We start from the raw sequence: 23,138 nt of genomic DNA on the forward strand, positions 1-23,138 counted from the left end.
CACTTTTAGCGATCGGGGCTTTTTTGCGCAAAACAAATCTCAGCTGTCTACACTGGCCCTTTTGCCCGAACGGGAGCAGCATAGTATTTCTGCAAAAAGCACTGATTTCTTACAGTAGGAAGTCAGTGCTTTTGCGGAAATTCAAGCGGCCAGTGTAGACAGCTGGCAAGTTTATCCGGAAAAGCGGCTGATTTTCCAGAAAAACTGGCCAGTCTAGACACAGCCCTGTAGTGTAGGGAGTCCTGTGCCCGGTGAGTCTCACTAGGGACCTAGAACTCAGAGGGTGCCCTGAATTCCCCAGCTGGAGCCACGTCCACAAAGGCCTGGTGCAAAGTGACAGGAAAGGGACACCCCGCAGCCTGAAGGGACGTTAGCATTTCTAAGTTCCTGTTACTCTCTTATGCATTGCTCTGCCTGTGCTTATTGCTGCGTCACTTTGCACTCTGGCAACCCTAAGAACCAGTAGCAGGGGGAGATTGTGAAGAGTTGCAGGGAGTCCCTGAAATAGAAGAGAATGGGAGAGTGATTCCCAGGGAACTTAATGGGAGATGCAAGAGGCCCCTACTTTATGTGATAGTCTAGGCCTACACAAACTCCTGAGTGTGCAGATCCCTAGTAAGATCAACTAAGGGCCTGATCCAAAGCTGAGTGCAGTCAATAGAAAAAAGCCCATTGACTGCAGTGCCCTTTGTCCTTTCTCCAGCTCACCCAAATTAAAATAAAACACCACATGAGACAGGGCCCTCTTTGATCTGTGAATTGCATTTCCCATTGATGAGGGGACCTCAAGTTGGTAAACTGTTTTCTTAAATATTAAAATCATTTCATCTTTGAAACAGGAAAAACACCAACCCTTTGGTTCCCTGGGACTGATCTGATTGTATAAAGTGCCCTGTAATTATGTAAAGTTGCATCAATACTATCAAAAAGGAAACAAGTATGCCCACAGGCTAAGCCAGGTTTAATTTTTTCATTACAAACATTAGCAAAATAGTAATTTTTAACCAACTACACAATATCTAGCAAGATTAAAAAAATGCATTTGATCCCTCCAGAAAACTGTTGCATTAACAAGATTAATATAGACACAGGGCATGCGCCTAGAACACTAATCCACGATTGTGGAAAACCCTTACACTCACAGTCACATGAGAACTGTTATTCAGAAGCGCGTCGGTGTTCAAAGCTGAAAGTGTCATTTCTCCATTAGCCATGCTGAGCCCTGGGAAACAATGCGGCACCAGTGGTGGAAGTGAAGAAAGTCTAGGCAGTGCAGGTCCTTTGGGGTTTCACTTCCTTCTTGCATCTTAGTTTAATGACAGCATTAGAGAGTTGACCTTCTGCTGCACAATATCAAGAAGTTCTAGCAGAAATGTTATTTCTGTCTGCGTCCGTCTTCACCACGTGCAACTGCACTGAGAATAATAGGGACCACAGATGGTCATCTGTTAGATTTTAGGAACTGCGGGTCTTCTGCATGTAACAAACAAGCACTGCACAGAATGCACACACGAGGTTTCTTTCACTCTGCAGAGGAGCCGAAGACGCATGCAGCGACAATAGCAACTGGCATCGAGCAGCTGAAAAATGGAAAGGAGAATTCAAGGAGGAATGAGTGAAGGGCTGCCCATGATGGACTTAGCACCATTTTGTGAATGGATTAGAGGCAGCACATCGGGATGCTGGGCGTGTCCGGCTTGTTCCACCTTACTGCATCCTCAGAAAGCTTGTGGTCCCAACCATTACATCCATTGCACAGGTAGCGTGAGGCTTAACCAGTGTTTGTAAAGTGCACTGAGAAGCTCAGATAAAAGACAAATTGAAAATGAACACAAGAACATGCTTAATTGGCAATAGAAGCGGTGCCAGGGCTCAAGCAAATTTTGTTCTTTCATAACTGACACAGCAAGCTCAGAAGTCACAGGCACATCAATGCTTGGCAGTTCAGAGACAAGGGCTCAGCCCTGGCACAAATTAAGTCCTGCATAAGGAAGTGCTTCATACAATGCACAGTGAGCCTGGGGAATGCATTGCAAAGGGGTGTTGTAAAGGCCAAAAGTATAACAACATTCAAAAATAATTGCATAACTTCATGGGGGATAGGTCCATAAATGGCTATTAGGAGTTGTCTACACTAGATGGTGGATTTACGACCGGAGGTCAATTTGTCATGTCTGCTCAGACACAATAAATCAAACTCCGAGTGCTCTCTCATCAACTCTGGTACTCCACCAGAATGAGAAGAGTACTCTGAGTCAACGGGAGAGCAGTCCCTGCTGGACTTACTCTATGAAAGATACCACGGTAAGTACATCTAACTTCAGATACACTATTTGCATAGCTGAAGTTGCATAGATTAGATCGATGGAAGGGGAATGGATAGTGTAGACAAGACATCAGTCAAGATGGTCAGGGATGCCAACCCCATGTTCTTGGTGTCCCTAAACCTCCAACTTCCATAAGATGGGACTGGATAACAGGGGATGAATTATTTGAAATTATCCTGTTCATCCCCTCTGAAGCGTCTGGCACTGGCATTCTCAGAGACAGGATACTGGAATAGTTGGATTATTAGTCTAATGCAGGATGACTGTTCTTATGAATGCACTAGAGAAGCAAAATTATCCATCACTATATTCTATCCAATATAAAAATGACTAAGCAGGTGGTTCCTCTTTTTTTTAAACCTATTAAGAAAGACTTTGTAATGTAGCTCATTTTCCATAATTGTGAGAAAGCGCAGTCAGCACGGATGTGTTCAATTTACAGTTATAGAATTAGCAGCATGAGAAGTTAGCATCTTGCATAATTTGACCACAAAAACCAGATTTAAAAAAAAAAATATGTAAATAAGCGCTTCCTAGATTATCATGTGCACTTCTTCCAAAAGTAGCAGAAATTAACATGCTTTTAGGAAACGAGTAATGTAGCCTTTAAAAAAAAATCCTTGTTTCCCTTTGGAAAAAAATCAGTTCATTTCTGTTGTTTTCCTTATAAAACCATATCCACATTCACCGGATATTTGTGATTTGTTTAATTCAGACTCCAAAGCAAAATTCATTTTCTGTACAACATCTAAACATTCAAAACCTTTCATCTTTTACTGGAGGAGGCCATTATATAGCAGCACTGCCAATCCCAAAAATCAAAACTCTTGAGTCTGTGAATTCAAAGAAATATGGTCCTCTTTTCTAGATACATTTGGATAAATCAGATATAGAGAAGTCTCAAAGAATGCCAGACCTCCGTTCCAACTCCCCTCCTTCCTATTCATGTATGCCTTCACCTATATGAGTGCTAGCATGTTATGTGTATCTAGTAGTGCCTGGTTTTGTATTGTCTGACCTTGCAGCTTTGATGGGTCATAAAACTTCTTAATTGCATTGAAGAGCCTGTGAAGCATGCAGCATTAGAAATATATACAAGGTGTAAGTCATTTACTTTTTCAGTTTTCCATATCATACCATTAAAAAAAAAGTTAATCATGGAAGTCATCTTTGATTCCAGCTTCAAAGTATTCATGAGATTGTCTTAAAACTCAGGAATAAATGTTGGGTTGTTTTATTTGCACTTTAGTTTCTGAATCTTGAGGGCACAAGTGGGTCACGTTTCCAAGCTTTTCTCTACAACCATCAGGACCAGTAATTTTTATTTAAAAAAAAAAAAAAAAAAAAAAAAAAAAGCTGAGATTTGTGTGTGATCACATGACTCCAGGAGCTGGAACTTTCAGAAAAAACATAGTGTTGTGGGAATAGCAATACAATCCCAAGAGTTGACAACAACGAAGTAGGAAGTAACAACACAACTACAGAGAGATGACTTAGAGGTGGGGCCCAATCTTCAGGCTTTGGGTCCTGATTTGAATGTTCACAATGGAGCTGCTTGGAAATAGATTTTAATCCATTCAGTTATGAAGGTAGGTGCAGTGGCAGGGTTTGGAGCAAGATCCAAAAGTCTGCAGAATTATGGAGTGTTCGGACCTGGGCTTTTGATTCAGTCCCATCTGTAACTTCATGTTCGGAGAAAGAAGAGAGAAATATTTAATGAGATCCATAAAAGTGTAAAGACTTCTTGTCACTACTGGCAATTCTCTTCGTTTCCTAGATTAAATCAATTCTAGGACACCAGGCATCAAAGGGCTACTAAGACCCCCAACCATCCTTCCACCATCTGAGACAACAAGGTATTAATGGCTTCCAAATGTACTGGGGATCATTAGTACAAGCATTAGGCTTCAACATCAGCTCTGCAACGCATCACTTCTCAGTGGCCGTGGTAGGGTGATGGAATTCCTTGCCCTCCTCCTCCACCGGAATCGTTACATCACTTCCTGGAAAGGATTCAGTCTCCTGCTGCGGATAGTGTATTGCAAGTTCTTTATCCTCCAGGTTCTCTTGGGCTTCGGCATCATAGTCACATCCTCTAATAGCACAATTCTTGCTGACAGGCACTTCTGAAATGGATCCCACAATCACAGTGTCGGCTTTCATGATGTATATTTTATCTGTGGGAAGAAGCAGATAGGAATCAGTCCTGAGCAATAACAACTTCTTTCTGATTCTGGCCAGAGAAAGTTCCCTTTGTGGCAAAGCTTAGATACATAGCTGAGATTTCCCAAAATTCAGAGCTGTGCAGATCTAGCCTATCATCTCTCTATAATAGTTACAGCTGTGCTGGTCTTTGGAATATGTCCCTCTAGTTATGAATAGTAAGTATTGGATAGTCATAAGGCACCTTCCATTTGGAATCTAAGTATGCAACACAGTGATCCAAAGAGAAAGACAGTGAATGAAAGAGAGGAGGATTCAAGAGAGAGCCCTGCACATTTTATACAATAACAATTAAAAAAACATTGGACCATATAGAGCAATAGGGTCCCTTTGTTCACTTCTCCTCCAGTCTCATCTGTGGTTACTGACCGCCTTTCCCTTCCCCCAGCAACGTAAACTGTTCTTCAAGTTCTTCTCTAACAGAAAGGAAGATGGGTTTGCTGCTTTACATTGAAAAGAGCTCTTCTGCAAAGGGCCAGAGAAATTAATAAAGCCAATTACCAGCATGCAGGAGTCTTTTACAACCCCAAGGCGTACACTCTATGGCTATGTCTACACTGGGAGCATCTTGCGCAAGGGTTCTTGTGCAAGAAGTCTTGCGCAAGAAAACGTCCATGCTGCCATGTGCGAGCTGTGCTTTTGTGCAAGAGCGCCCATGGCAGTGTAGATGCTCTCTTGCGCAAGAAAGCTCTGATGGCCATTTTAGCCATAGGGCTTTCTTGTGCAAGAAATCCCTGCCAAGTGTCCACACTGCCCTCTTGCGCAAGAGCTCCTGCACAAGAGGGCTTACACCTGTTAAAAAAGAGCATAGCTCTTGTGCAAGAAGCCCTCTCTAACCACACCGGAATGTAAATTTCCTTGCGCAAGAGCAGGCGGGCAGTGTGGATGCTCTGCGGATTCTTGTGCAAGAACGGCCATACTTGCACACGAAGCCACAAGTGTAGACATAGCCTATGTGTTTTTTGCTTTAATCTACAGTGATGCATTGCCTTTTGGCTGCCTTTGAGCAAAGTTTTCAATGGACAGGAAACTCAGCTATAACCTGAGGGGTAACAGAGCTGGGTTTTTAGGACTTTCATGGGACTGGGTTTCAGGGGTCCGGCAATGCAGGAGCAGCTACATCAGACAGGGTATTTTAGGACAGATGTGTAGGTCATGAACAGAGAATCCAACGATGTTCCCCCTAATATTTTCCATCCACACGCAGAATAAATTTTGTGGCATGTGTGAATGTGCACTACAAGTTAAAAAACACATTCTGCCAGCTGTGGGCATTCTGCTAATCAGCTGGGCAGCATTTGAGTCTCTCCTGAGTGGTTACCCAAGCACTCAGCTTACAGCGAATACTGGTGTACAACACATTCAACCTGACCCTGATGACAAAGGTAATTCAAGGCCTTCCTTAGGATTTTAATGGCCATACTCCCTGCCGGAGGTCACTGTCATTTAATGGTGTGATGGGGGTGGGGTACCTGAGAATGACAGGCTTTACAGACTTACACATCATTATTGTTACAAGTCCATCACTCACAAGGTAGGAGGGTCCTGGTGCATTTGCATGACCTAGGGTTGCCAAGTGTCCGGTATTGACTCCCCGCCCTTTTTTTTTCCTCGACATAATTTTTTCCCTGGTGGGTTTTTTTTGGGGGGGGGAAGGGGTATTTTTGGTTAAACCATCTGGCAACCCTAGCAGGACCTATGAAAGACACTTAGTCCTGAAGGATCAGCACTAATGACACGAGTTAGCCCAGACTGGGAACTGATTTCCATAGAATACTGTAACATGACTTGGCCCCCACACGCTACTGGAATAAGTGAGTTCTGTAAAATAGGCCAGATGGCCAAGTTCTCTTGGGAATATTAATTCAGAATTGTTTGCAGAACACTAAAAGGATGCTATCCAGGCAAACAGTTTGAAAACTGTAACATAAACCAGGCCTGCATTTCAACAATAGCTTTTCCTGGTGGAACATGGTGCAGAGGCCTCTGTTCCAAAAACCTCACTGCCATGACCACAATGTGCCCTCTAATCAATGCCACTGAAAAATGTTTCTCAGCATTTGCACCAAGCATGAAGACAGCATGGGTTACATCCCTCCCAGAATCTGCCACACCCCACATCTCCTCACTTTGCATATTATCTGACAACCAGGCTTTGAAATGATACCAGTCACTAATAAAGATTCTTTTTTATTACATAAGCTTAAACAAATAGAGACACTCTCACACCAAAACATTTCATAATATCAGTCTTCAAATCTATTCTGCATCATTCGTCTCTCTCTGGAGTTGAGAACAAATTCAAATGGTGATTTGTCCTTCCTTCAGATACAGACCAGATCTCAGCTGAGGTAAATTTGCTTAGGGATGGTGGAGTTCTGCCAATTTATACCAGCAGACAGAAGATCTGGACCATCACTCAAGATTTTCTGGAGAAGGGAGGAGTCCCTCTCCTGCCTCAAGCATCTTGCTGTCCTGCCTCACCCTTGCAGAAACTGCCGGTGAATCATCTCACCGGGAAAATTATTATCGTGACTTTAAAAAATAGTTTGCCAGGCCAGAGAAGAGTCACAATAAATATTGTCTGCAGTTATTAAATCTTCGCCCACTGTATTGCTTAATCCAACCCAGGGCGTGCACCCAGCTGCACAGGAAATGACCTTTTGCTCATTTTCCCCTTTGCTCTGCCTCAGCTCTTGATTTTGCTTTAAGCAGTTTTCTTTGGCAGCAGCCTCTCCGGGTCAGGGTTCTGTGCTGCCTGCCTGCGCTCTAAGTTGATCATTCAAGGAAATGTTTGTCGCCCAAGTCATGCAACTGACAGTAAATGAAAACTTTAAAAAGATGTTAGTTAATTATACAAATAAACGTGGGGCCCATTTTACATGGAGCAGGAAGGAATGCTGCCTTTGCCCCAGATGGCCACTTCAGCTAGCAGACACAGCCCAGTACATACCGGCTCTTTCTTTGCAGGCAGTCGGCAAGGAGAGAGAGAGCAGCACAGGGAGTTGGGGGGAAGACAGGAAAGGCCTGGGAACTCATGGAAATACATCCCCTGGAGCTGCCCACTCATCTTCCCAAGCAGCCTTCTCTCCCCCTACCCTGGGATTTGTGACTCGGTTCGTTACAAAATTGTCCACACACGTGAGGTGGCCCCGGACTGAGGAGAAAGACATTCTCCACATTCTCCTCACACATCTGAAATGGGGGGTGGGCAGCCTAGTACATGTTGTGTGCTCCAGCCCCCTAGGGACACAACGCAGGCTCCTCAATGCTAGGGGGGAGCCCCAAACTTCGTAGGCTGGGGGCTGCATCTGACCCCCGGACTGGAGTTTTCCCACCCCTGGATTAAGGTAAAAGAATTATGATAGAGGTTCCTTAAGCCCCCTAATAAAGTCACAGGTTGGCATGGCAACTAGCTGAAAGATTCTAGAAATGGGAAGAAATTGTTGTGGTTGAAATCAACCGAGTGCCCTTTGATTGGTTCATGTTAATGAGATCGGGCTGCCACACTCTCTTGAGTTTTGTTTATATGGGGGTCCACTCATCCGCTGGGAGTAGTGGGATGGGTGGACTCAAAGGAGAGAGCTTTACCATCATGGCCGCCTCCTCTGATGCTAGAATCCCCACTGGATCTTTGTTATTCTGATCCTAAAAGGCATGCAGGCCAGGCCAGGCCAGAGTGGGGATCAGGCGGTCTGATCTGGCCACCTCCGTACACCGGCTCTGATCGCCATCTGGGTTGTAAGCCTTTGAGTTCCTCCTGTCACCCACCTCCTCAGAGTTCATTTTCATTCTATCACCTTTTCCTCCTCTTTCCTCTCTCCCCACTGTCTGCCCCTCTCTTTTCCTGCCTTCTGTTTAGTAGGAGTCTCGCACAGCGTGCCAAGACAACTCCACCTTTGCAGCACTGCTGCAAGCCTGTGGTTAGACAAGCCGATGGGAAATAGCCAACAATAACTTGAGTTGGCCAGCTCTCAAACTATAGACTAACTTGCTACTAAACCAAGTCTTGTGGTCTCACTGGGCAGTTTGCTCAAGGTACGCTGTGTCCTCTGTCTACACAGAGCTGGGACAGCACACAGGTAAAAGAAAAAAACCCCACACATGCAGCTGAACATCTAACAGAAACCGCTCCCACTATTCTACGAATGCACCCGAGACTCACCGATTCGGTTATTAGTGTGGTCTCTCACGCGGGAATCAGCAGGGTGGTCTGTGGTGTTCCCTGTGCTCTGGATCAGGTCAGTCAGACTTGAGTCAGGACTGGGATTTTTTTCTGTGCGGGAGACCAAGTTGTTGTTGGTTTCTACCACAGGGGTTCTGTTTATTAACACCCTCTCTTCTGCCCTCTCTTCTGACTCTTTGTCAGCTTTCAGCATACTGAACCTTTTCTGTTGACAGAAAGAGGGGAGATGCACAGGGCAGTGAACTTACAGCTTACACAACGGGACACACAAGGAGGTAGCACAACAGTTTTGGAAGCACCCATGTCCCTCCAAATCACTGAGAATAAGTCATATTTACCAGATATTTTCCAGCACTGTAGGTAAAACTTTCAAAAAGACCCAAGTAACTTCAGAGCTTAAGTTCCTTTGAATTAGGCACCTAAGTCCCTTAGGGCCTGATTTACAAAGATACATAAGTGACTAATGATGCACAGAGGTGTCTACTATTAGACATGTAGCCGTGTTAGTCTGGTCTTGCTGAAACAAAAGACAGGACTATGCAGCACTTTAAAGACTAACAAGATGGTTTATTAGGTGATGAGCTTTCGTGGGCCAGACCCACTTCCTCTGATCAAATTGTGGAAGAAAATTGGCATGATGACCATATATACCAAAGGGATACAATCAAAAAAAGTGAACACACACACACACACACACACACACACACACACACACACACACACACACACACAGTCAATTTTATATGTGTTCACTTATAAACACAGGTCAGTAAGGATCCTGGGGAGCTACTTGATACTGTCCTGTGTGGTCATTGGCAACCGCGCTCCGGACCTTTACTCTAAGCATACCATTGTTGCTGCTCTACATGGTCCTATGGCATTTTCATACAAGTAGCATCCATGGCCAAGACTGTCCTCTCCCCACTGGCGGTACTGCATGCTGTGCACCAGTGGTTGCTGTATCCTGGAGGTAGCTAGACTTTCGCAGTGGCATGTACAATGAGCAAAGCAGTAGGGGCATGTTGTACGTGCAATAAACAGAACTCCCAGGGAGAACTTTGGTTTAACAAATGCAGGCAGGCAGAATTGGGCAGGTGTTAAAACCATTCTTGCTCTGTATTTAGTACTGAGCAATGCAAATAGTACTGCATGATGTTGTATGGCCGGTGATCAAGGGGCAATGAATGTCAAAGGAATCAAATGCACATACATCTAATTTCTTGCAAGGAGTTCTTGCCCTCTGGTGGAGGGTCAAGCAAGTGCAAGATCTGAACGGGTGTTTCAACATGGCTTGAACTGTAATTTCAACACAGAGTCACTGCAATTCTGTCTCAGAAGAGCGCCCCCCCCCCCCCCCCACCCTGGGGTTAATGATAAGTTATGTAAAGCTATAATCCAATTAACCAAAGCCGCAGCGCTGGTCACAAAGCCAAATTCTGCTGATGGTTCCTAGGTGGGCTGCCATTTTCACATGATTAGATCAGCAAAAGCAACGCAAAGGGGTTCAAGTGTGAAGTTCCCAGCACTTCATGTGCATCTGACTCATTTTCTATGAAAGTAAGATAGGCAGAAATGGGCCATGAAATATGAAAATGATGGTGACGTTTGTAAAAGCAGGTTCCTTTACAATCGGGGATTTAAAAGAAATGGACAGATGAAATGAAATGCTATTAAAAATAAAGAACGCGGTTTAAAGACCTAGATCAATAGCAGGCCATACCTATAGGCTTCAGAGATTACAAACAAATACATTTAAAACAAAAGACATTGACTTCAATGGAGCCATGACAATTGACAGCAGCATCTACACCAGGGGTGGGCAAATACTGGCCCATGGGTCAGATCCGATCTGCCAGGGTTAGCCTCGGTGGGTTCCCACATCACCATATTTACCAGCATCTCTGCAGGTACAGGGAATCACAGCTCCCATTGGCCGTAGAGCATCGTTCCCAGCCAATGGGAGCTACGATCACTCGTACCTGCAGGAGCACAGAAAAATATAGCTGCTGCAGCCCACCAAGGCTAACCCTGCTGAACCATCACCATTTTATTGCCCACTCCGATTTACATTCTAATGTTACTGTGTTTATTGATGTTTGACTTGCTCATTTCCAGTCCAGGATATTCTTACTTTGTCTTTACTATTGTTTTGTATTAACTGGCAATATCCCCACCCTGAGGATAGAGGTAATTGTTTCCAGAGGGTAATACTATATTGTATGTATCTGTATTGTTACAGATTTGCATTGTTACACCCATCAGTCTGTATTGTTACACCAGGTCTATCACACCCAGGCAAACAATAGCTCTCACACTCAAGACAAGTGCTCTTGGCCACACCTGCAGAGAAGGGAAGGGTGCACAAGAGGGGCAAGTGAAAGAGGAGGTTTAACGCCAATGACTTCATTGTGGGGGACAGGACAAAGCTGCAAAGTTCATATCCAAACTGCTCCCAAACTATCAGGCAGGTTGGCAGCTGTGATTCTGGTGCCTGGCACAAGCTAAGGGCAACAGATTGAACCCTGCACCCCTCATGAAAGCAAAACTCCTGTTCACTGCATAACTTCAATGGGAATTTTGCCAGTGTCAGGATTCCAAGATCAGGCCCAAGATATAAAAAGAACAAGTGATGGTATGTCCCCCATGTGCATCTACCTCAGAGGTTACAGTGCAAAGGAGTAAACTGAAGGGTAGGTCTATACTTAAAATGCGGCATCAGTGTAACATTGTCTGGAAATGGGTGACAGGGGAGGAATCATGTGAGGATTACCTGTTGTGTTCCCTCCCTCTGGGACATCTGGTAGTAGCCACTGTCGGCAGACAGGATACTGGGCTAGATGGACCTTTGGTCTGACCCAGTATGGCCAATCTTATGTTCTTAGCTGTGTCGCTGTAGCACCTTGGTCAAAATGCTACTACACCAATGGGTGAGCTTTTCCTGTCCACGTAGTTAATCCACCTCCATGAGAGGCGGTAGCTGTGGCAGTGAGAGATGGAGCACTGTCTATGCTACAGGGAGAGTTAGGTTGGTATAAAGTTCAATCAGGGTGTGGATTTTTTTTCCATCAATACAGGCCTGTAGGGTAGACCTAGCCTGAGAATGTTATAACTGATGGTTTAAACGTACCTAAATGAATGAATGAATTTTGTAACATGAGACCTTTTAAAAAAATAGATCCTGCCTGCTCTGCATGCAGACCACTCATTATTTTACTCCTCTGAGGGATAACAGGAGTGACTGGGGGGGAGGGGTTCAATTTCATACTTACTGCGCAGTTCTTCATCAGATCAGAACCTACAAAGAGAAAAAAAATTGATCGTGGGTGAGTTTATATTAATTTTAACAGCCACAAAAAGAATATCAATGTTTCGTCTTGCATTTATACCGCACCCTTCACCCTGATGGATTTTTAGTTATTTTACCAGCTGGCATACCTTTTACAATCCTTCCATCCCTACAACACAGACACCAGTGAATGCAGCTGCTGTTAAACGCTGCACAGCAACAGTACTAATACTTTCCGCTGAGTATTAAAGAAGAAACCCATATTCAATGAAGAATGAATCACGGTAGATGTTAGTCCCATTGATTCATGCACTGCTGAAGGTTTTTAGACATTAAGGCAGGAATGGGGAACATTTTTTCTGCTTCTGTGTCATCTGAAGAAGTGGGTTGTACCCACAAAAGCTCATGATACCATCTACATGTTTTGTTAGTCTCTAAGGCAGTGTTTTCCAATTTTATTTGGTCACGGAACCCTTTTAAATTTGAAAGAATTTTGTGGCACCCCTAATAACAGTCTTATCTATGAGCTGAAAAAGTAGACCACAAATAAGTAAGGATAATAATAAACACATGCTAAACAAGATCATGAGATCAACATTTAGTTTACTGGCATGAATTTAAAAACAAAAATAACATTAATAAATATTAATTACTATTTTTTAATCATAAAATGTTGTTGTAATGGAATTTTCTCACAGAACCCTTATTTTCACTTTGTGAAACCCCGGGGTTCCACGGAACACCATTTGGGAAACACTGCTCTAAGAGTATGTCTAGACTACATGCCTCCGCTGACAGAGGCATGTAAAATAGGCTACCCAACATAGTCAATGAAGCGGGGATTTAAATATCCCCGGCTTCATTAAATGAAAATGGCCGCTGCGCTGTGCCGGCTCAGCTGATTGTCGGCACAGCGCGGCAGTCAAGACGCAGATCGGTCGACAGGGGAAGCCTTTGCTGACCGCTCCTCTAAACCTTGTTCAACGAGGCATAAGGGAGTGGGTAACAATCCGCATCTTGACTGCCACGCTCTGCCGACAATCAGCTGAGCCAGCACAGCGCAAAGGCCATTTTTATTTTAATGAAGCCGGGGATATTTAAATCCCCGCTTCATTGACTATGTTGGGTAGCCTATTTTACATGCCTCTGTCGGCAGAGGCATGTAATCTAGACATACCCTAAGATGCTACCAGACTATTTGTTGTTTTTTACTTTTTTTTTTTTTTCTGTTGAGAGTGACTGACCCACAGAAGAATCAGTCGGGGGCCACACATTGACATGGCCTCTGATTGGGAAACAGAAAGACATTCCCCACATTCCCCTTGCACACCACTGTCTGGGGGGGCCGGGCTAGTAGATTGTGTGTGCTCCAGCCCCAATGCTGGGGGGAGCTCCGAGCCTCGGGGGCCGGATCCAAGCAAGGCACAGGCCTGATAGAACAGAATAGTCAATTGAAATTGAAAGGGGAGGTTAGCTGGACACAATGTAATTGATGCTGGCAGGCCAGACACCAGTCCTTATCCAAGGTACAGGCCTCGAATAAGAACTGACAGTCTCATAGTTGAAGACCACACCAGGTCACCTGTATGTTAGTTTTGCTCAAAACAGGTATTCGTCTCACAAGAATGTATTTTGTGTTTAAAAAAAAATCTAATGATAAGTAAACTGTGGCCTGAATTAATCCTCACTTCTATTGTCTGTGTTCCAGGCTGCACAAGAATACATCTGTTGTGCTTTATAACTTTATAAAGGTTTGCCCTGAACTTGTGAACTCAAGTATGGGAACCATTCCCACTGCCCGTCAAAAAAGATAATGTCAGATGGGTCATCAAGAATCACGGCAATACAAAGAACCGATAACTGGCCCTATCTACCCGGGACATGCTATGTGCAAGGAAACCGATACTTTGGGCTTGAAAGCTGAATGAGGGAAACGAAACAAAGCTATAGAGAAGTTTTCCATCTTTTTGGCTGTTTGCACTCAGAAGGATCAGAGACTTTCAGCTGAAACTAGAAATCCCCCGGGGTAGTCTCCTGAGTCTGCCCTGAAATACACTTGGAATTAACTGATACTTATAGATTATGTGTTTTTCCTGTTACATTCCAGCTCAGCTTTCCCCTTGATATTTTTAAACCCACTACCTCTTCTTGTTTCCCCCTCCCTTCTTCCCCTATTTATTTTAGTTCTGGACATCCGACATTCTGGTAGGGTTGCCAGATGGTTAATCCAAAAATACCGAACACTCTCCCCTCTAAAAAAAAAACCCACTGGGGAAAGAAGTATGTGGAGGGGAAAAAAAGGGGAAGACCAGAGTTGTTGAGCAAAAAAATCCAAAAACAAACCAGCATTAAAACAGCTTTAAGTGCCTGCAGACTCAAAATAGGGATAGCAAGAGGGGAGAAGTTGAGCACTAAGACCCAGGGAAGGCTTCAGTTCTTTAGGCTTTTTGCTGGTGGCCATTTTGTTTTCTTCATGGAGCCAGAATGCATCTTCCCTGCAGAATCAGGTAAGCAGGGGGTCCGGGCCCCGGACCTAGTTGCTGAGTGTGTGTAGGGTTGCCAGGTGTCCAATATTTTCACCTCCTGGCTGGGAAAAATATCAGAAAATACTGGACATTTTAGGTGTCCCATATTTTCTGAATTTTTTTTACCAGACAGGAGGCAAAAATACCGGACTGTCCGGGTCAATACTGGACACCTGGCAACACTCTGGTCATCTGAAGAAGTAGGTTGTGCCTACAAAAGCTCATGATACAATCATGATACATATTTTGTTAGTCTTTAAAGTGCTACCAGACTATTTGTTATTTTTTAAGTTTATCACTACAACTCTATCACTCTTAGGATTTTGATGGAAATCTATTTGTGTTGCTAAGTTTGCTTGCTTTAACCCATTAATAACTCTCCATTCCTTTTCCTAGTTCATAAACCTTTAGCTAGGTTATTACAGTACTGGCTACAGGCTCTGTCTTTGGTGTGAGATATAGCACTAATTGATCTGAGGGAAGGTGACTAGTCTCTTGTGACTGGAAGCAACCTGAATATAGTGTGTTTTTTGGTGTAAGGGATCGTGTATCACAAAATCCAGTTTGTCTGGCTAGCATGACAGACTGCAGAGTCGAAGGCAGTGTGGGCAATCATTTTTTATGGGAGGGCACTCTGAGAATTTAGTAAGTGGGTTTGGGAAAGAGGTGGGGTGCAGAAGGGAGCTTGGGGTAGGCGATTGGGGTGCAGGAGGGAATGTGGGGTCTGGGAGGGAGTTGGGTCACAGCCCACTCCTTCACTCCACGTTCCATCTAGTTTCCTCCATCCATGTGCAGAATACATTTTGTTATATACACTGACGCATGTGCAGATGTGTACCACCAGTAGAAAAAGCATATGCTCCCGGCTATGGGCGCCCTGCTAATCAGCTGAACAGCAACTGAATCTCTCCTGGATGGCCACCCAAGCGCACAGCTTACAGGGAACACTGGTTATGACCTGGGGCAGTTGATTGTGGTGCAGGATCTGGGAAGAAGTATGGGAGCGGGAGAGGATTTTGACCTGGAGGAGGGATGTAGAAGGAGCTCAAAACGGCTTATGATCTGGGGCCTGGGTGCAGCAGGGTGTCCGGGGGTTGGGTTGTTGCCTAGGGCAGGAGAGATGTGACAGAGTGGAGCGTGAGAGGCAGTGCAGGGTCTGGGAAGGAATATGGGTGCAGGAGAGGAGTCTCTCCTGTAGGAGGGGGATGCCAGTGGGAGGCACTTGCTAGGAGGTGCTTACCTTAAGTGGCTCCCAGCCAGCAGAACCCTCAGGCAGTCTTCCTGCTTGCCCCGCCCCTGCACGCCACTCAAATCGGCCGGCTGTGGGAGCCATGTGCTCTCTGCGTGTCGTGCCCCCTCGACGGGGGGCCTTCCGTGTGCTGTCTGTGCCACAAGCACAGCCCCGGTAGCTCCCATTGGCTGATTTATGGCCCACGGGCTGCGAGATTGTGCTGGGAGCTAGGACAGCACATTAATCCCTCCCCAGGGGCACGTGGGGTGCAGAGAGCACGTGGCTCCTGCAGCTGGCCGCTTTGAGCTTTGTGCAGAGGTGGGGCAGGCAAGGGGCCTGCCTGAAGCGCGTGCTGGGCTGGGGAACGGTGACAGGCAAGAGGTGCTGGTTTGGCGGGAGGGATAGCTCAGTGGTTTGAGCATCAGCCTGCCTAAATCTAAGGCTGTGAGTTGAATCCTTGCGGGGGCCATTTAGTGATCTGAGGCAAATCTGTCAGGGAAAGGAACAGCCTGAGGCAATGATTGGTTCCCCGGCCTGTCTGGCCATCAAGGGCTGTGATGTAATCACGGGGTGCCCTGTGATGTCATCATCATTGGGTGCCCAGGCCGGCAGTGCCCTAGGCAACTGCCTAGTTTGCCTAAGCTCCTGGGCTGCCCCTGGTCAGGGATGGTACTTGCCACAAGGGCAGGGAGCTGGACTTGATGACCTCTCAAGGTTCCTTCCAGCTCTATGAGATAGACCAGGGGCTGGCAAAATGGAGATGTACCTAAGGGGACTGTCTGTCACTCTATGGTAAGGGTGGTACGGTGATCAAGGGTATTACCAGCTTGGTGAAGTGCACTTCTAAAATGCCTTTTTTCCCCCAGAAGTTCCCTAAAAGTGGGGGGACCACCTACTCCCAAATTGTGGCCCCGCCTCCTGTGCCACCCTTCCCTCCCCAAGCCCTACTCCTCTTCTCTTCCTCCCTTCCATCATTCGAGGCCCTGGACTGTTCTGGCATCCCTGTCTAGAACACACCACCAGTTAGGAGTGTCCACTCTGGTGTTGCTGGTAGGATTGCCAAGTGTCCAGTTTTCACACAGAGTGTTCATTATTTGGGTCCCCTGTCCGGTAAAAAAAACAGAAAATACCGGACATGTGAAATGTCCAGTAGTTCCTGTTTCCCTTAGGCGGAAACCTGGAGTGGATAGTTCTCTCCTGCTGTGGGTGGCAGGGGGCAGTGAAGTGAGGAGCGCAGGGCCATTTAAAGTCATGGCACCTTTTTTTTTTTTTTTTTGCTTAACAACTTTGGTCTCCTCCCTTTTTTTTTTCCTGGTGTTTTTTTTTTTTGGGGGGGGGGGGAGGGAAGGAAGGGGAGTGTTCGGTATTTTTTGTTAAACCATCTGGCAACCCTAGCTGCTGGTCTGCCTGAGATCAGCACTCACAGTCCAGGCAGCAGGCCAACAATTGCTTAGGTTGGCGTTTGGTTGGGGCACTATGGTTCACACCCCCTGTAACACATGCCACAAGGCCTCTAACACGCAAGAGCCTTGGTTTTAGGTCAGCACGTCTGCAGCGGTGGGCCCACTGACTCTGCAAGGGCATCCATTCTGATGGAAGAGCGCCACCTGTTGAACTGTTTTATTAGTGCTGGGGAGAGCAATGCGATGTGTGTTCGCCGACACCTTTCATCTGATAACGTGAAAACATTTCTCACGTTGATTCTCCCAATCAACACACACGCTCGGATTGAAATTCAGCTCGAAAACCTTTGGAGACAGGCTGGAGCCGTCTTTCTGGTCTGTCCGTCACCTACCTTGATGTGCCGAACTGAGTCTACATGTAGTGACTGGATACAGACCAGGAGCTGAGAAAATAAAGAGAGACCATGTTCAGCACAAACTGGGACCCACGGAGGACTGGATAAGAATGACTCTTTCCCCTCTCTCCGCTTGGGGCTATTTCAGCGGACACACTCCCTGCTCAAAACGCACAGCAGATGACACTATTCTGTGCGGAGGAGAGATACTTTTTGTTACTCTTTCTCCCATAGCCCACGGATATTCCCAGATCCTTTTTGTTACTCTTTCTCCATTTATTTCGGGGCAGCACCATCTCTTTCGTCTGCCATGAGAATTCAACCATTTAAAATCCAGAGTTCAGGATCTCAGCTCTTCCCACCCGTGTGGTGGCCATCCAGAACGCCTGGGACAACAGCCAGTCCCCAGGTGACACATACCAGCCTGAAATGCACAGCTACAGGGCTCAGGAAACTCACTCTTTCCATCTGGGGTGAAGATCCACCTCTTGCAAACCTTCCTTTGCCAAACCACCAGCATACCAGCGAACAGCACAACCATGCAGAGAATCACCACTCCCCAGAGAACAAAGCTCCCATCACCTGCAACACAGAGCGGGCAGAGGCATATTTGATAGCGAGGATTTTTTTTCAAGGGGGGGAGGGGTCCATACGCAGGGAAAGAGAGGGAGAGACGGCCCTGCCCACAGACCCAAGCCTGCCTTTGCATGCTGCATTCACCATGCGCTTTATCAGCGCTGTTACCTTTCTTGGTCGTCTTTTCTAAAGCGATATCCGAGGCCGGGGGAGTGCCAGCTGCGTGTTTGGTATCCGTTCCCCCCACAGTTCCCCCAGCAGTCGAGTTGGCGTCGCCAGAGGCCATGTCACTCATGAGCATACTGGCCTGGGTCATGGGCTCTGTGGCAGGGTGGGGACGCCAGCCTCCCACTGTGGGCTGCTCGCTCGGGAGCGGTGCTTTTGCCATATTGGAAAGCGCTGGCTCGCGGCTGGATTTCGCAGACCACGTGGTGGGGGCGAGGGGGGTCGGAGACGGGTCCACGCAGATTTGGTCGTGTGTGGCGTTTCCGCTGCCCACTGCGATCTTGTTTAGCTTGGCACAGCTGGGTAGGGGAAGGAGAACACGGAGGTTAAGGCACGTGGAGGAAAACGCACCCGGACTCCTTTGGGAAATGGAAAATAGCACGGGGGCAGCAGGCATGAGGCAGGGGAAGGCACCGGCCTTTCCAAACTGCCAGGCACGGCCCCGCCCACACTCCCTCCCCCTGCTTCAGCACGGCTGCCTCCGCGCGTCAGCTGTGCTAAGGCTGGGACCCCGCGTCGCCTGCCTTCCTGTGCTCCAGGGCCAGGAAGTCTGGGGCCATGCCCCCCACTTCCCATGTGCCGGGGCTGGGGAGGCTGGGACTACGAGCTGCCCATCCTCCCATGCTCTGGGGCTGGGAGACTCACATGGAGGGCTGGAGTCCTGCTCCTGCACGGGGGAGGTTTGTGGCAGAGGTGGCGGAGCTGAAGACCTGCCTTGCAGTGGGGGGGAGAAGGAGGCTGGACCCCTGCAGGTAGCAGGGCCTCAGGTGGAAGAGGTGAGGCTGGGGAGTTGCCTCCCCCAGCCCTTGGTTCACCCACCTCCCATGGAAAATTAAGTTACCTGAGCGATCACATCCCCTTGCTTATTTTTGTGCCAGCATAGCCAGATGCCCTTAACTAGAAGCTCTTCCATTCCCTTGACTCCTCCCCCAGCCCTAAAGGATCTCTTTAAGCCAGAAGTGCAAATCTAACCCATGTGAGCTCAAGGTTAGGCAAGAGGGCTTCATCCAGCTCCACTCAACACCTCCCTCCCCCAAAGCAACATCGTCTGGGGCAAATAGAGAGACAGGGAAATCTCTGCTACTTGAGCCCTGGGTTGGATGTCTCTAGTTTGTCCCAGAAAAGCAACAACTTCCTTCCAGCTCTGGCTCTAGCTTTAAACAGCTAGGGGTGCCAGGTGTCTGGTATTGGCCCGGACAGTCCGGTATTTGCGGCTTCTGTCCGGTAAAAAACCCCCAGAAAAATATAAAATGTGGGGTATTTTCTGTTTTTCTCGGACAGAAGGCCACTTGGGACATTCTTCCCCTGCCATGTCTGGGGTGGGGTGGGAGGAGCATGGGGATTTAAAGGCATCGTGACTGGTTGGTTTTTTTTTGTGCAGCTGGGTTTTTTTTTTGCTCAACCAATTTTTTCCCCTGCCATGTTCGGTACTTTTTGTAAAACTATCTGGCAACCCTATAAACAACCAGTCAGAAACCTGAGCTTACTCTGTGTGGGGCTTGCAGGGCTCGGTGCTGGAGTACTGATCAGAGAAGGTACCCCAAGAGCATTCCTCACAGGAGACATCAACTTTCGAGGTGCCTGCGGGGAAAAAAATAAGTGATCATTGAGCAGTACGGGACAGAGGAAGCCGCAGCATCAGCGCCGCCCCATGGCCGCAGACAGAGGAGACTGGCTAACAGGGGTCGGATGCCTACCTCTAACTAGGACTCCAAATCCTGGCTGGCAGACCGTGTGGGACACGCATCGTGCACAGCTGTTGAGAACGGCCACCTTACAGAACATCCCCGCTCGGCACTCGCACACCCTGCTGGTATCAGAGGAGCAAGGTACCTTCTCCACAAGGTCGTATTCTGTAGGAGAAGAAAGGGGGAGTGAGAAAAAAATTAGCATGAAGGAGACACAGGCAGAAGAGACGAGTTGGGCAGCTCTGGTCCAAGAGTCCGGGCAAGCAGGGTGGGACACAGGATCACAAGTGCCCTGTTCACCAGCAACTTATGTCAGAACCGCAGGAGCAGTCTGCAGACCAATGGGCTTGAGTCTTATCAATCAAGCTGGGATCAGGCGGGGTCAATAGCTGGATGGGAGACTTCTAAGGAAATGCCACGTCCCATAGGAAATGGCTTTGTAGTGTGGCAGGGGGCATTCCCCTCTCTAAGAACTGAGCCAGTGCCGGGGGCCAGTCTACAGCTGATATGCCAAGTTCTGAATGAACGGCTGTTACTACTGGGTCCCAACCGCATGTGGGCTGTCAAGATCTCACTACACATTTCCAAGATCAAGATGTTAACTCTCCCACCCTAGCCAAATCTTAGGCTCTGAATTGAGGTTGGTCCTCTAAATTCTCCAGGCAGCTTCACTTAAACTTGGTGCTAACCTCCCTGTTCTAACCTGGGCTATGTCTACACTCGCGGCTTCTTGCGCGAGCAATATGCAAATGAGGCTAAGTGTGGAATATCGCCGAGCCTCATTTGCATACCTAATGAGCCACCTTTTTTTTTCCAGAAGAGGCTCTTGCGCAAGAAGGAACGTCTACATTGCCCCTTCTTGCACAAGAAAAACCCTCTTGCGCAATGCTGTTACACCTATTACTTTTCAGGAAGAACGGCATTGTGCAAGAGGGTTTTTCTTGCGCAAGAAGCGGCAGTGTAGATGCTCCTTCTTGCGCAAGAGCCTCTTCTGAAAAAAAGGTGGCTCATTAGGTATGCAAATGAGGCTCGGCGATATTCCACACAGCCTCATTTGCATATTACTTGTGCAAGAAGCCGCGAGTGTAAACATAGCTCTGGTGTTTAGTGTTCTTGTGCATTATTAAGCAACTTGCTGCATCAGCCCAGAGGTTGCTGCAATCCTGGTAGTAAAGCTGTTCAGTGTCTGCAAAACTCTGGGTCCATCGGGGTGAAAGACATGAGAGATGGGCCCACACCAGAATCCCAGATCCAGACTGCAGGAGAACTAAGATGCAAATCTGAATTTCAGACCCAAATTAGCCTGGTTCGTTCTTCTCGCTAATGTTAGGTCATGTGGTGGGACTACTTTTCAAAAGGGGGCACTTTAACAGAACATCCAAGTCAAGTATTGGAGAGATGTAAGAGCAGCTTAGTTAAACATCTGACACGGATGATCTAGATGGTGCTTGGTCCTGCCGTGAGGGCAGGGACTGGACTTGATGACCTCTCAAGGTCCCTTCCAGTCCTAATAGTCTATGATTTTATGCTCAATCAAGCGCACGAAGTAGGAATGGGCACGTCTGGCTATTCCACTCTCCAAGAGCCTAATTCAAATACCACCAAAGTCAGTAGGAGTCTTTCCATTGACTCCAGTGGGATTTGGACCAGGGCCCATAGGCAGCCTTTGGAAGTCCTCTTGACACGCCCCTTTCACATAATGGGGAGACTAGAGATGTAAGCAATGAATTGACTAGTCAACTATCCAATAAGCAAAAGATTATCAGATACTCGACACGAGTCGACTAGTTGCTTCTTCCCCTCCCCTATCAGAAAGAGGCAACAAGGGGGGGAAGAGGAAGTAGTGTTGGGAGGGGGAGGCTTAAAAGCCTGTCTCCCCCCAGCTCCAGCTCCATGCAAGGGGGCAGGAGTGCAGCGGTGGTGTTCCACCTTTGAAATGTACAAGAGTCCCTGCTGGAGCTCTTGTACATTTCAAAGCGGAAGCGCTGGATCGGGGCCAGCACTGGCCCAAGGCTCCATGCGGCATTTAAATGCACTTCTGCCTTTGAAATGTAGCAACAGCTGGGCAGGCTCTTGCTACATTTCAAAGCAGAAGTGGCTTTATCGACTAATCCAATGATTCATCTAATTTTAACATTGCTCACTGCAGGGCCCAATAACTTGAAAAGTGGCCCACCTCACACGGACTCAGGACACTTTCAGACAGGCAGCGGAAAGGCAGGAAACCAAGATACAGTGAAACCCAGAGACAGTCTCGGCATGAAATAGGTGCAGGGGAAAAGCAAAGCAAATACCTGGTTTGCACGACACACACGCATCGCAGCGAGGCCTCTTGTGCTCCCTGTTCAGGAAGTACTCGGGCTCACATTGCCTGCAGTCCCTGCGTGGATCTGTGGGACACGCTTTCCTTTTATGGTCATCTGACAGAGAGACAGCAAAATCAATAGGAAGTCTCTTACCAAGGCTCTGAGAGAAGCAGAGGGAGAGAACCAATCTGTCAAAAGCTGTGCCTGCCCTGCAGTGCCCTCTTCTGGCCAAGTGTAGCTCAGCCGTGCCATGCCTCAGTTTCCCTTTCCGGTAGGCTTTTCTCTTCTCCTAATACCCTGGTTTATTATCCTAAACTGTTCCCATCACAATAAAGTCCTCAGAGTCCAATTTCATCCTGCCCAGCTCTACCTGCCTGGAGTCTTTGAGTCCCTAGTAGACGGTCTTCTGCTGCAGCCCCCAGATCTCCTCCTTGGAGCAGGGGGAGTAATTAAGGCCCAATGTAAATCCTCACCTAGCTCCTTTCCCCAGTCAATCCCTCTAGGACTGCGGGGGGAAGACAATAGGCCACTTCAGAAATTTTTGAAGTGGCCCTAGCCACCTTGGAAGGGGCGGAGCCTCAGGTGGAAGGGGCGGGGCTAGGATACTTACATGCTTCCCCACCCACAGACCGTGATTGGTCTAGGAGTGGGGGAGCACTCAAAGTCTTTGCCCCCTTCCCCTCCAGAGAGAACCGCCAGCTTTTCTGAACAGCTGGCGGTTCCCTCTAGGTACCCGTGCCCCCAGGTCAGTCGGGGCCTAGGGAGGG

General features: G+C 47.2%; 1 protein-coding gene across 1 annotated transcript in view; it reads right to left on the minus strand.

Annotated features, from left to right (window-relative positions):
• Window positions 1-940: 940 nt before the first annotated feature.
• The window catches only part of TNFRSF8 (TNF receptor superfamily member 8), a 62,740-nt gene continuing 40,542 nt past the window's right edge, over window positions 941-23,138 (minus strand). Inside the window, exons 3-11 of the mRNA XM_075906321.2 lie at window positions 22,360-22,485; window positions 20,075-20,230; window positions 19,865-19,958; window positions 18,321-18,676; window positions 18,036-18,158; window positions 17,574-17,624; window positions 12,006-12,031; window positions 8,716-8,941; window positions 941-4,504 (exon numbers count right to left, since the gene is read on the minus strand). Coding sequence (XP_075762436.2) covers window positions 4,257-4,504; window positions 8,716-8,941; window positions 12,006-12,031; window positions 17,574-17,624; window positions 18,036-18,158; window positions 18,321-18,676; window positions 19,865-19,958; window positions 20,075-20,230; window positions 22,360-22,485 — 1,406 coding nt within the window. The 3' untranslated portion in view covers window positions 941-4,256. The remainder of the gene's footprint in view (window positions 4,505-8,715; window positions 8,942-12,005; window positions 12,032-17,573; window positions 17,625-18,035; window positions 18,159-18,320; window positions 18,677-19,864; window positions 19,959-20,074; window positions 20,231-22,359; window positions 22,486-23,138) is intronic.

Source organism: Pelodiscus sinensis, chromosome 24 (genome assembly GCF_052426305.1).
Source record: "Pelodiscus sinensis isolate ZL-2025 chromosome 24, ASM5242630v1, whole genome shotgun sequence".
In the NCBI taxonomy this organism is placed as follows: domain Eukaryota; kingdom Metazoa; phylum Chordata; order Testudines; family Trionychidae; genus Pelodiscus; species Pelodiscus sinensis.